This window comes from Bubalus kerabau, chromosome 15, assembly GCF_029407905.1.
Source record: "Bubalus kerabau isolate K-KA32 ecotype Philippines breed swamp buffalo chromosome 15, PCC_UOA_SB_1v2, whole genome shotgun sequence".
Classification (NCBI taxonomy): domain Eukaryota; kingdom Metazoa; phylum Chordata; class Mammalia; order Artiodactyla; family Bovidae; genus Bubalus; species Bubalus kerabau.
In genome coordinates, this window is record NC_073638.1 from 80,367,403 (window position 1) to 80,381,089 (window position 13,687).

The 13,687-nt window shown below is 39.2% G+C and overlaps 1 protein-coding gene across 1 annotated transcript; it reads left to right on the top strand.

The window, feature by feature from the left end:
• Nucleotides 1–4,724: 4,724 nt before the first annotated feature.
• Nucleotides 4,725–5,690, top strand: LOC129628489 (olfactory receptor 10AG1-like). Its single transcript, XM_055547923.1, has one exon. The coding sequence runs from the start codon at nucleotides 4,725–4,727 to the stop codon at nucleotides 5,688–5,690; it is 966 nt and encodes a 321-aa protein (XP_055403898.1).
• Nucleotides 5,691–13,687: the final 7,997 nt, after the last annotated feature.

The following is a 13,687-nucleotide window of genomic DNA, read 5'->3' on the forward strand; positions in this document are numbered from 1 at the left end:
TCCCCATCCCATCCCTCAGGGTCATCCCAGTGCACCAGCCCTGAGCACCCTGTCTCATGCATCAACCTGGACTGGTGATCCGTCTCACATGTGATGATACACATGTTTCAATGCCATTCTCCCAAACCATCCAGCTTTTGTTGGTAATAAGAATATTTTCCAGCTTCAGGAAGGAGATTTTTTAGGAATTCCTCCCAGTGATGAGAGTTGTGTGTGTGTGAACAGGGGGCGAGGTGGGCGGGATGGAAGACGCATCTTCTCTTTTCTGGCTGCAGGGAGCTCGTGTCAGAGCCTGGTATGATTCTCAAGTTCTCAGTGTGTGCACACTGGGCATGTAGGGATCCTTTTCCCAGGAATAGCGTGGTTTCAGGCACACGTTTCCAGTCAAAATCCCGTGTATAACACGGTCATAAGGTTCCTGCTGCCGTATGCTATGTGGTAAGTGTTTGCCCTAAAACCTGTGGAGTTGGGCGGGGCATATGATTTAGACTCAGAAAACGTAGACTTTATTCTTTTACTTAGAGTCTATTTCTACATTTTTGGCAGTGAAAGTGGGATCCAGCCTATAGAGGTCAGTGTTAGGTACTATTTGAAATTACCTAACATCCCCATTTGGAGAAGGCAATGGCACCCACTCCAGTACTCTTGCCTGGAAAATCCCATGGACGGAGGAGCCTGGTAGGCTGCAGTCCATGGGGTAGCTAAGAGTCGGACACGACTGAGCGACTTCACTTTCACTTTCCACTTTCATGCATTGGAGAAGGAAATGTCAACCCACTCCAGTGTTCTTGCCTGGAGAATCACAGGGACGGGGGAGCCTGATGGGCTGTCATCTCTGGGGTCGCACAGAGTCGGACATGACTGAAGCGACTTAGCAGCAGCAACAGCAACATCCCCAATAGAAGTGTGGTAAAATAATTGCAAGGGAGTATAACCTCCTGACTAAGGAAAAACACTGAGGCTCGAAATTCGAAGAAATAGTCTCCTAATACAGTGTAGATGAGCAGAAATCCAGGCCTGGAAAATGACTCTGTTACAGGAACAATAGCAAAACTTAGTCTGTAAATATTAGATTCACACTTGAAGTGCTTCTCTCCACAAAATATATGCATGTGGGTTGAAACTGAGAAATGTAAATTACTAAATATTTCAACAAGAAAGAGGAGTGTTTAATTTAGAAAATTTTATAAATAATGGTTGTTCTTGGGACTTCCCTGGCAGTCCAGTGGTTAAGACTTCACCTTCAAGTGCAGGGGACGCAGGGTCCATCCCTGGTCAAAAAACCAAAAAACATGAAACAGAAGCAATATTGAAACAAATTTAATAAGACTTTAAAAATGATCCACCTTAAAAAAAAACTTCAAATAATATAGTTGTTCTTAATCTTTGTTTATAGATTTCATTAATGAGCTGTATATTCAGGGATTCCCAGGGTGTCTGAGAGATAATCATACTTTGAATAAAATAATCTTAGTTTCGCTTAAAGGTGAGAGAATAAGTAGAGCATGTTCAGATGATAACTATGCATTGTTTTCGAAAAAAGACTATTCAGAGGAATTATAGAGAATAAAATAACACAGGTAAGAAATCAGTTGATAAAGAATTTGAACATTTTCCTGCAAGTACTGTTGGACCATTCAAAGTGTTGCTTCTTCTAGGACATCTTTACCTGCTGACTGCATTTAGTAAATGGAGAAGGCATGAAATTATATTCTGTGGAAGGCCTGAAGGAAAGTCTGGTCTGCCATGGAAGAATTGTTTGCAAAAACACACCAACTTAATTGGCAACAGGAGCATTTAACTAGCAATTTAGATGTATAGAGGGAAAAGAAATATTCCCTTGAGGAAGTGAGGATTTCCTCTATAAAGAGCCTTGCTTTATAAAAGCAAGTTAAGTTCCTGTTTAAAAATCTTACAGATCTTAAACAGTGTAACATTTTAAAATATATTTTAAAAATTCATCAAGAGGAATAAAGTAACCAGAAAAATTTGAAAAAGGTAAATATAAACTACTATGTATTAATATTCTATTTTAATTCAAGATAGTTTCTAAATTTTAGGATCAAGATTTAATAAATAATATCAAACAACTATGGGCTTTCCCTTGTGGCTCAGATAGTACAGAATCTATCTGCAATGCGGGAGAACCAGATTTGATCCCTGGATTGGGAAGATCCCCTGGAAAAGGGAATAACTACCCATTTCAGTATTTTTCCCTGGAAAATTTCACAGAGTAGGTAAGCTATCCTTCATGGTATCACAAAGAGTCTGACATGACTGAACGACTAACACACATTCCAAACAACTAAAATCATGAGTATATATGGGTTGAACACCTATTTATTCTTTAAGATATCCTTATTTAAGTTAGATTTATTACTTTCTGCATTAAAAAGTTAAATAATGTGTTTGAAGCATTTGAAATATATGCTTCTAATGTGTCCATTGCTAACATAATACTAACATTAATATTATTCATTTCTAGAAATAATCTATTAAGAAAACTGAAATCAAAGAATGCTATATTGCATTCAAATTAATCAAACATATTTTGCTAAACTGACAATGAAGAAAATGTTGCCATTACAACTAAAATAATTTCAATGAGAAAGAATCACATCTTATTAGTGAATTTCCTTCTATAGAGCGTCCTGAGTGGCACTAGTGGTAAAGAATTTGCCTGCCAATGCAGGAGACATAAGAGACACGGGTTGGATCCCTGGGTCAGGAAGATCCTTTGGATGAGGGTATGACAACCCACTCCAGTATTCTTGCCTGGAGAATACCATGAACAGAGGAGCCTGCCAGGCTACAGGATCGCAAAGAGTTGGACACGACTGAACATCTGAGCACTTCCCTCTATAAGGGAATATATGAAGCATTTTTCACATCCAAATTATAATTTCCTGAAAAAGAATATTTAACTTAACCTTTTGGTTGATTTTTATTATTGTTTATGTTACCCAATCAAATCAGACCACAAAGAGGGAAGGAATTGGACACAATATCTGACCACATTTGTGAAACTTTTATATGTACTGATCTTTCTTTTCCTTCAGTTCAGTTCAGTTGCTCAGTCATGTCCGACTCTTTACGACCCCATGAATCGCAACATGCCAGGCCTTCCTGTCCATCACCAACTCCCGGAATTCACTCAGACTCACGTCCATTGAGTCGGTGATGCCATCTAGCCATCTCATCCTCTGTTGTCCCCTTTTCCTCCTGCCCCCAAACCCTCCCAGCATCAGATTCTTTTCCAATGAGTCAACTCTTCTCATGAGGTGGCCAAAGGACTAGAATTTCAGCTTTAGCATTATTCCTTCCAAAGAACACCCAGGGCTGATCTTCAGAATGGACTGGTTGGATCTCCCTGCAGTACAAGGGACTCTCAAGAGTCTTCTCCAACACCACAGTTCAAAAGCATCAATTCTTCGGCGCTCAGCTTTCTTCACAGTCCAACTCTCACATCCATACATGACCACTGGAGAAACCATAGCCTTGACTAGACGGACCTTTGTTGGCAAAGTAATGTCTCTGCTTTTGAATATGCTATCTCGGTTGGTCATAACTTTTCTTCCAAGGAGTAAGTGTCTTTTAATTTCATGGCTGCAGTCACCATCTGCAGTGATTTTGGAGCCCCAAAAAATAAAGTCTGACACTGTTTCCCCATCTATTTCCCATGAAGTGATGGGACTGGATGCCATGATCTTAGTTTTCTGAATGTTGAGCTTTAAGCCAACTTTTTGACTCTCCTCTTTCACTTTCATCAAGAGGCTTTTTAGTTCCTCTTCACTTTCTGCCAGAAGGGTGGTATCATCTGCATATTTGAGGTTATTGATATTTCTCCTGGCAATCTTGATTCCAGCTTGTAGCTCTTCCAGCCCAGCGTTTCTCATGATGTACTAATTTTGGCAGTAGAGTATTTAAATATCTTAAATTACTGCTGCTGCTGCTCCTAAGATGCTTCAGTCTTGTTTGACTCTGTGCGACCCCATACATGACAGCCCACCAGGCTCCTCCATCCCTGGGATTCTCCAGGCGAGAATAGTGGAGTGGGTTGCTATTTCCTTCTGCACAAAAATTACTAGGGTTAAAAATAGTTAAATGTCAAAAAGTTGTGTTTTTAAGCAATGAGATGTATTTTGATTCAGTAATTTGTAATTCTAATCGGTGGAACCTTATGATCTTGAATATAAAAGCTTTGTCTCTTACATTCTTACAGTTTTAACTTTCTCACTCCTTAGAAAATAACCACTTCTAATTTCAGAAGCATTTATGGAGCAGTAAATTAGGGCAGATCTTTATGCCATATCTTTATAAAATGAGTTATTAGATATAATGTTAAGGGTAAAAAGGATATATAAATAGTCAATAGAACATTGTGTTAGATGTTTTAGACCAGATATTATATTATAGATGAGATTGATTGGGAATAAAAATCATGGAATTTAAACAATTAATTGATGTTTTGACTGTAAGAAGTAGTTTATCTGCTTTCTCCATTCTCATGCCATAATTTAAATTAAAATGATGAGATATATAGATTTTATTAGAATGTAGATGTAACATTATAAATCATTTAAAATTTTTTTCCTGCAGATGAGTTTATAGCTCCTGATTTCAAATTAAACCTCCCCAAATCACAGAACACAAGTGTGTGAGACAGTAACTGAGAACTGATTAAAACTAAAGCCCATGTCCTAGTCCAATTGTACAAAAAGAAAATGCAGTCAAGAAATGTAAATTTAAAGAGAGAAGATCATTTGAAAATTACAGAAACAAATCTCACTATCATGATGGAATTTGTCCTCTTGGGCTTCACTGATATTCCCCAATTTCAATGGTTTCTTTTTGGGATATTCTTAGTCATCTATGTGATTATCCTGTTGGGGAATGGTGTCATAATTCTAATAACCAGAGTAGATGCCACTCTTCAGACGCCCATGTATTTTTTCCTCGGCAATTTTTCCTTCCTAGAAATCTGTTATGTATCCATCACTCTTCCCAGGATGCTCATGGACCTTTGGACCCAAAAAGGAACCATTTCTTTTTTTACTTGTGCTACACAAATGTGCTTCTTCCTTATCCTTGGAACCACTGAGTGCTTCCTCCTGGCCGTGATGGCCTATGACCGCTGTGTGGCCATCTGTGACCCTCTGCACTATCCCTTGGTCATGTGCCCCAAGGTCCGCATCAGGCTGGTGGTTGCCTCCTGGATCAGTGCTGTTCCAGTCCAGATAGGCCAAACATGCCAGATTTTCTCTCTGCCTTTCTGTGGCTCCAACACAATCAGTCATTTCTTCTGTGACATTCCACCATTATTAAAACTGGCTTGTGGAGACATCTTTGTGAATGAGATGGTGGTCTATATATTTGGTATATTGTTTGTCACTGTTCCCTTTTTGCTGATATTTGGATTCTACATCAGAATTATCTCCACCATCCTGAAGTTGCCAGCAAACACAGGACGGACCAAAGCTTTCTCCACTTGCTCTTCCCACATCACCGTTGTAATTTTATTCTACGGATCAGCCACTGTCACCTACTTAAAGCCTAAATCAAACCAGCATGAAGGAATAGACAAACTGATATCTCTTTTCTACACCATTTTGACTCCAATGTTCAATCCTATCATATATAGTCTGCGGAACAAAGACGTTAGAAAGGCAATGAGAAAATTTCTTCCCTAATTATCAGTATTATGAGACATTTGAAATAATACAGAAATTATGCTGCATTTATGTATGCAATTTGTTCACAGACTTGATTGAAATTTACTGTTCAATACTGTCCTAAATTTTTAAATACAGCTCATATTGTAATTTCCTTTTAGTAGAGAGTTATGTCCTCAGGTTTTTGGCAATTGTGTTCATTTACTTAGCAATGTTTTACTTTTAAAGATCAGTTTTCTCCTTGCTGTAAACTAATATGTGCTGCTGCTGCTGCATCACTTCAGTCGTGTCCAACTCTGTGTGACCCCAGACACAGCAGCCCACCAGGCTCCCCCATCCCTGGGATTCTCCAGGCAAGAACACTGGAATGGGTTGCCATTTCCTTCTCCAAAACTAATATGTAGAGGTGTCTAAATAAACAAGAAGGTGTGATATTCAGGATGTGCTATAATTGAAAGTATGTCAATTTCCCTTTTTTATGCCTTTCTATACTCCATCTGGGATTTCTTTGGAAGGAATGATGCTAAAGCTGAAACTCCAGTACTTTGGCCACCTCGTGCAAAGAGTTGATTCACTGGAAAAGACCCTGATGCTAGGAGGGATTCGGGGCAGGAGGAGAAGGGGACGACAGAGGACGAGATGGCTGGATGGCATCACTGACTAAATGGATGTGAGTCTCAGTGAACTCTGGGGGTTGGTGATGGACAGGAAGGCTTGGCATGTTGTGATTCATGGGGTCGCAAAGAGTCAGACACTACTGAGTGACTGATCTGATCTGATCTGATACTCCATCACTTCATGGGAAATAGATAGGGAAACAGTGGAAACAGTGTCAGACTTTATTTTTCTGGGCTCCAAAATCACTGCAGATGGTGACTGCAGCCATGAAATTCAAAGATGCTTACTCCTTGGAAGGAAAGTTATGGCCAACCTAGATAGCATATTCAAAAGCAAAGACATTCCTTTGCCAAAAAAGGTCCATCTAGTCAAGGCTATGGTTTTTCCAGTGGTCATGTATGGAAGTGAGAGTTGGACTGTAAAGAAAGCTGAGCACTGAAGAATTGGTGCTTTTGAACTGTGGTGTTGGAGAATACTCTTGAGAGTCCTTTGGACTGCAAGGAGATCCAACCAGTCCATCCTAAAGGAGATCAGTCCTGGGTGTTCATTGGAAGGACTGATGCTGAAGCTGAAACTCCAATACTTTGGCCACCTGATGCGAAGAGTTGACTCATTGGAAAAGACCCTGGTGCTGGGAGGGATTGAGGGCAGGAGGAGAAAGGGATGACAGAGGATGAGATGGCTGGATGCCTTCACTGACTCGATGGACATGAGTGTGGGTAAACTACCGGAGATGGCGATGGACAGGGAAGCCTGGCATGCTGTGATTCATGGGGTTGCAAAGAGTTGGACACTACCGAGCAACTGAACTGAACTGAACTGATACTCTACTTTTATATTCTCTATTAAATAAATAAAACTGCCTCAGGTGCTATAGAATCATTACTAAGTGATTTCCTCATAGGAAAAAAAAAAAAGCCTAAATATGTAAGGGTATACTTATGAGAAGTACTTATAAAAACAATAATGTGTAGTGTAATGTTTATTGCAGCACTATTTTTCTAAGCAAAAAAAAAAAAAGAAAATGAATGTTAATATTGAGAAAAGTTTTAATAAATATTGTGCATAAATATAATAGACAAATATGGAATCATTAATAAAACACATTACATCTATATGGTAAGGACCCCCAATAAATCATTTATTCTTGTATCCATGTTTTTTTGTCATTCCTTCCTAGACTGACCCTTTGTGTAGCTATACAATTACCTTTGGCAAGGAAACTTTAGTATATATGAATCAGATCAGATCAGATCAGTCGCTCAGTCGTGTCTGACTCTTTGCGACCCCATGAATCGCAGCACGCCAGGCCTCCCTGTCCATCACCAACTCCCAGAGTTCACTGAGACTCACATCCATCGAGTCAGTGATGCCATCCAGCCATCTCATCCTCTGTCGTCCCCTTCTCCTCCTGTCCCCAATCCGTCCCAGCATCAGAGTCTTTTCCAGTGAGTCAACTCTTCGCATCAGGTGGCCAAAGTACTGGAGTTTCAGCTTTAGCATCATTCATTCCAAAGAAATCTCAGGGCTGATCTCCTTCAGAATGGACTGGTTGGATCTCCTTGCAGTCCAAGGGACTCTCAAGAGTCTTCTCCTACACCACAGTTCAAAAGCATCAATTTTTCAGCACTCAGCCTTCTTCACAGTCCAATTCTTACTTCCATACATGACCACAGGAAAAACCATAGCCTTGACTAGATGAACTTTTGTTGGCAAAGGAATGTCTCTGCTTTTGAATATGCTATCTAGGTTGGTCATAACTTTCCTTCCAAGAAGTACGTGTCTTTTAATTTCATGGCTGCAGTCACCATCTGCAGTGATTTTGGAGCCCAGAAAAATAAAGTCTGACACTGTTTCCACTGTTTCCCCATCTATTTCCCATGAAGTGATGGGACCGGATGCCATGATCTTAGTTTTCTGAATGTTGAGCTTTAAGCCAACTTTTTCACTCTCCACTTTCACTTTCATCAAAAGGCTTTTGAGTTCCTCTTCACTTTCTGCCAAAAGGGTGGTGTCATCTGCATATCTGAGGTTGTTGATATTTCTCCCGGCAATCTTGATTCCAGCTTGTGTTTCTTCCAGTCCAGCGTTTCTCATGATGTACTCTGCATATAAGTTAAATAAACAGGGTGACAATATACAGCTTTGACGAACTCCTTTTCCTATTTGGAACCAGTCTGTTGTTCCATTTCCAGTTCTAACTGTTGCTTCCTGACCTGAATACAAATTTCTCAAGAGGCAGATCAAGTGGTCTAGTATTCCCATCTCTTGAAGAATTTTCCACAATTTATTGTGATCCACACAGTCAAAGGCTTTGACATAGTCAATAAAGCAGAAATAGATGTTTTTCTGGAACTCTCTTGCTTTTTCTATGATCCAGCAGATGTTGGCAATTTGATCTCTGGTTCCTCTGCCTTTTCTAAAACCAGCTTAAACATCAGGAAGTTCACGGTTCACATATTGCTGAAGCCTGGCTTGGAGAATTTTGAGCATTGCTTTACTAGCGTGTGATGAATGCAATTGTGCGGTAGTTTGAGCATTCTTTGGCATTGCCTTTCTTTGGGATTGGAATGAAAACTGACCTTTTCCAGTCCTGTGGCCACTGCTGAGTTTTCCAAATTTGCTGGCATACTGAGTGCAGCACTTTCACACCATCATCTTTCAGTAAATATGAATAGCACTTTAATATTCGAATTTGTGCTCTCTAACAATGGAAATCTTTTCATCACTGTGTTAAAAAGCTCAGTCTAGACTCCTGGACAATTAAAGAGCACATAGACAGAAGCTACAGCTCATGTATAAATGATATAAAGATGGAATCAATTTCAACAGAACTGCAATCTGCTACTTTAAGGTTTTTTTTTTTTTTTTTTTTTTTTTTTTTTTTTTATCAATTACCCAACATTCTGTACATGTTCTTTCAAGAGTATATTATTCATTGATGTTAAAAATTTCTCAATCTCTTTCTACACTAAAATGTGCATTTTAATTGTTGTTTTGGAATACTCATATATGGTAAATTTTTCTAAGTATTTTCATGTCTGAAAATTTACTTCACAAAGTTAATATCTTTGGTCTAAAATAAAAGTCTCTCTGCTGAGTACTGCAGATCAAAATTTGAATGACCTTCAGTATTACTACAGAGGAATAAGGTACACACACTGTTAGATATTGGGAGTGAGGATAAAAATTTCACAACCTAATTTTTTTAAGTCTACAGTTCTCAACACAATGGTACATGTATCTTTACTTTTTTAAGGAAAAACAAACAAACAAACAAACAAAAAAGACCAAAAACTATAAAACTAAACTAACAAAAAAAAAAAACCCAAACAAACAAACAAGTCAGATTATGTTCATATGTTCTATGGGCACAATGGAATTAAATGCAAATAATATTTTGTGAGTGGTGGGGAGTGGTGAAGGGAGGGAGCATGAGAAAATTTCTGCATATGACAGACATATTCCTTATCTTGGTTGGGATGGTGGTTTCACTGGTGTACACATGTGCAAAATATGCCTAATTATAAGTTTTCAATATTCACTGTTTATTACACTTCATGCATTAGGGCTCCCCAGGTAGCTCACCTGGTAAAAAAATCCACCTGCAATACAGAAGATGCCGGTTCAATTTCTGGGTTAGGAAGATCCACTGGAAAAGGGACAGGCTACCCACTTCAGTATTCTTGGGCTTCCCTTGTGGCTCAGCTGGAAAAGAATCCACCTAAAATCAGGAGATCTGAGTTTGATCCCTGGGTTGGGAAGATCCCCTGAAGAAGAGAATGGCTACCCATTCCATTATTCTGTCCTGGATAATTCCATTGACTATATGGTCCATAGGGTCCCAAAGAGTCAGATATGACTGAGAGGCTTTCACTTTAACACATTAGCAAAATGTTGAAAAGAAATTTTAAAAAGATTGGAATTAAAAGTAGAAACTTTCAGTAAAAGAAAACAAAGTGGAATTGTTACTATCAGTCTTGATCTATCAGCAATGTCAAACAAATATTTAGCCTGTAGTAACATGAACTGTTGGTAATTTCATATCAGAAATAAACTAAAAAAAATATGGTAAATACAAGAATAAACATCACATATGATGTTTCTATTTTATTTTCAATACATATGTGTCTTTAAAACAAGCATTTTAGTATTATAATTATATAACACTAGTTCATAAAAGGTATCATAGGTCTTACGGTAATTTGCTAGGTAATGATCAAGTGTTTAGTTTCTATTAATGCCCTGTAGCAAGTCAAGAGCTCAATATTAAAAAGAAGAGTACTTTGAAGAGAATGAAAGAGTCTTACTCAAAAATCCTAAAGGCTTGAGCTATAATTCTTTTGGGGACCTGTCAAAGGCTTCAAGCAGCATTACTATCTGCCATGGACACTTCAAACACTGTTGGATCTGCTGAAACACATGGACCAAGTGATAGAGAGGCTTAGATAATAGCTTGGACCTATTGCAGAGCCTTCTGTTGTTCTAGGCTTCATTCAAAACTAGCAGCTTTTTGGGTTACTTGGGAAATGGGCCGCAGGAACATACTTAAAAAAGGAATATGTTGCCTCCCAAATCTAAAAAGGCCCGGTATATCTGATCCTTCTTTCTTTGCTCTAGGAGACAAGAGATGCAGCAATGACTATTCATCTGAGAAGAGCCATCCCAGCATGCTCCACTTCACTGGCCCCCTAGAAATTCCACTGAGTCAGAAGACCCTTGAAATTTAGTCATGTTTATTTCTTACCCAGTGATAGGAAAGTACTTTACCAACAAGCCAGAGCATTTGCTGCTTCTTGTTCCCTCGGTCCAGTCAGCATCATTCCATCAGTGTTAGGACCAATGTTATGTTCTTTGGAAGAGAAAGATGATGAAGAGCTCTACAAACTAAATTATGACAGAGAGATGGAGAGCTTCAGTTCAGTTCAGTCCCTCAGTCATGTCCGACTCTTTGCTACCTCATGGACTGCAGCACGCCAGGCTTCCCTGTCCATGACCAATTCCTGGAATTTACTCAAACTCATTTCCATTGAGGCAGTCATGCTATCCACCATCTCATCCTCTGTCAACCCCTTCTCCTCCCACCTTCAATCTTTCCCAGCATCAAGGTCTTTTCAAATGAGTCAGTTCTTCTCATCAGGTGGTCAAAGTATTGGAGTTTCAGATTCAGTATCAGTTCTTCCAATGAATATTCAGGACTGATCTCCTTTAGGATGGACTGGTTGGATCTCTTTGTAATCCAAGGGACTCTCAAGAGTCTTCTCCAACACCACAGTTCAAAAGCATCAATTCTTTGGTGCTCAGCTTTCTTTATAGTCCAATTCTCATACCCATACAGGACTACTGGAAAAACCACAGCCTTGACTAGATGGACCTTTGTTGGCAAAGTAATGTCTTTGCTTTTTAACATGCTGTCTAGGTTTGTCATATCTTTTCTTCCAAGGCACAAGCATCTTTTAATTTCATGGCTGCAGTCACCATCTGCAGTGATTGTGGACCACCCAAAATAAAGTGTCCAGTAGTTACAGAAAATTATGATTATTTCCTTTTCCCCAGTGCATTTACCTTGACAAAATCTTTGAGTCCCTTTGGGGATGGTGGGATAAATATTAAAAATAAAAATTCTGGCTATTGTACCAAGTCCTTCTTTAGAGGACCCAGACTCCCCTTCAGTGAATGGTTCCTGGGGCTGTAAAATGGCTCAATTCTGGGAATTAATGAAGAGCCATGACTATCTATTTTAATAATTTTAGCTAGATTTTGGTTCCCTTGAATTAAATCTTTTCTCCTTACAGAGATTGAGTAAGAATTTAATAAGCATTTATTTTACTTCTAGGGAAACCATGATCACCTAGCCAATACCATAGGTCTACGTGAATCATACTATTCTGATGCTGCTCTCCGTTACAGTAACTAGGACCACTGTACCTTTGGTGATTGATTGTTGCCAGTTGGCACCTGCCACCCTGAAATCCAATAAATATCACAGCATTTTTCAATTTAGTGGCTGTAGTTCCCTTTGTAAGATATGGTCTTAGAGAAGACCACATATGGAGATCTTCAAGAGCTAGAGCTCCCTTCACAAATATATTTCTCATTTTGTTGGTGAAAAGGATGCCTTTTGCACAGTCCAAGTGTGAATTAATAGATCTTAAGTGACAAATCCACTTTAATATTCCAACCCCTCCCTAAGACTGTGAGTCACTTTCCCTACATCAAACAAAGCAGATTGACCATTACCATATATCTCACTGTTGGCACCTTTTTCTCCATGTTTTAGCCAACTCACCAATCAAATCTGTTACAGTCCTTTTTAACTCCCAAAACTGTGGCCTAAAATAAAATCTCTGCTAAGTTGGTCCATACCAATGTTTGGCCTAATCTAACATTACGTTCCTTCCACCGTTATTCCTCACTCTTAATAACCAAACATGTTCCCCATATGACTATCTGTAAAAATCAGAGACTCAGTTAGTATTGACAGAGTATGGCATACCTACACATGGGTCACAGTTCATGGGTCACTCCACTTGGGTCTCACCTTTGGGGGCCTTCTGGGACTCATGTATACAGGTCTAGAAGCCAAGAGAGGCAGTTAGGGTGGGTCCTGATGAGCATCTGCAGTGAAGCAGACGATGGCAGCCTCAGAAGAGGCCATAACACTTCCCTCAGGCAATGCTGGGTTATCTACATTGTCTGTATGGTCATCTCCAATGGGAAGATCAGAGCAGTAACACCACTTCTCTTGGTCATATAGATTTACTGTTTTAATTTTTAGGTCCCTTTTTTTTTTTTATTTTCCGCAGTCAATTTCCTCTCATTAAACAGTATGTACTATACAAGGCCAGCTGATATTGGTTGTGTTTTTAGCAAACTCATATCTGTAGGTATAGGAGATAAGGGCAGACACAGAAAATTTGAAGTCATGTATATAGCACTCAAGTTGGGAATTTGAATCCTTTATTAGTAGAAGGTAGGGGTGTCAAGGGGAAACTGAGCCAAAGCTGAGTCAGGACCAGGAATGGAGAGAAACCCATATAGATGTTCTGCAGCTTAGTGGGATAAGGGAAATATTTAGCAGGTACTGGTATGTTATTCTTGAGTTGTGCTTTTTTTTTTATTCTTTAGTTCATGAACATTATTGATAAATACTAACACCAAGACTCTGTATTTTGTGAGAAAATAATGGTTTATACATGCTTCTGTGTGTATATGTGTGGGTATAAGTAAAATGGCACCCCACTCCAGTGCTCTTGCCTGGAAAATCCCATGGATGGAGGAGCCTGGTCAGCTGTAGTCCATGGGTCGCTAAAAGTTGGACACGACTGAGTGACTTCACTTTCACTTTCCTACATTGGAGAAGGAAATGGCAACCCACTCCAGTGTTCTTGAATGGA

Bases quoted from the DNA above. Each gene is read 5' to 3' on its own strand.
- LOC129628489 (XM_055547923.1), top strand. From the start codon at position 4,725: ATGCAGTCAAGAAATGTAAATTTAAAGAGAGAAGATCATTTGAAAATT.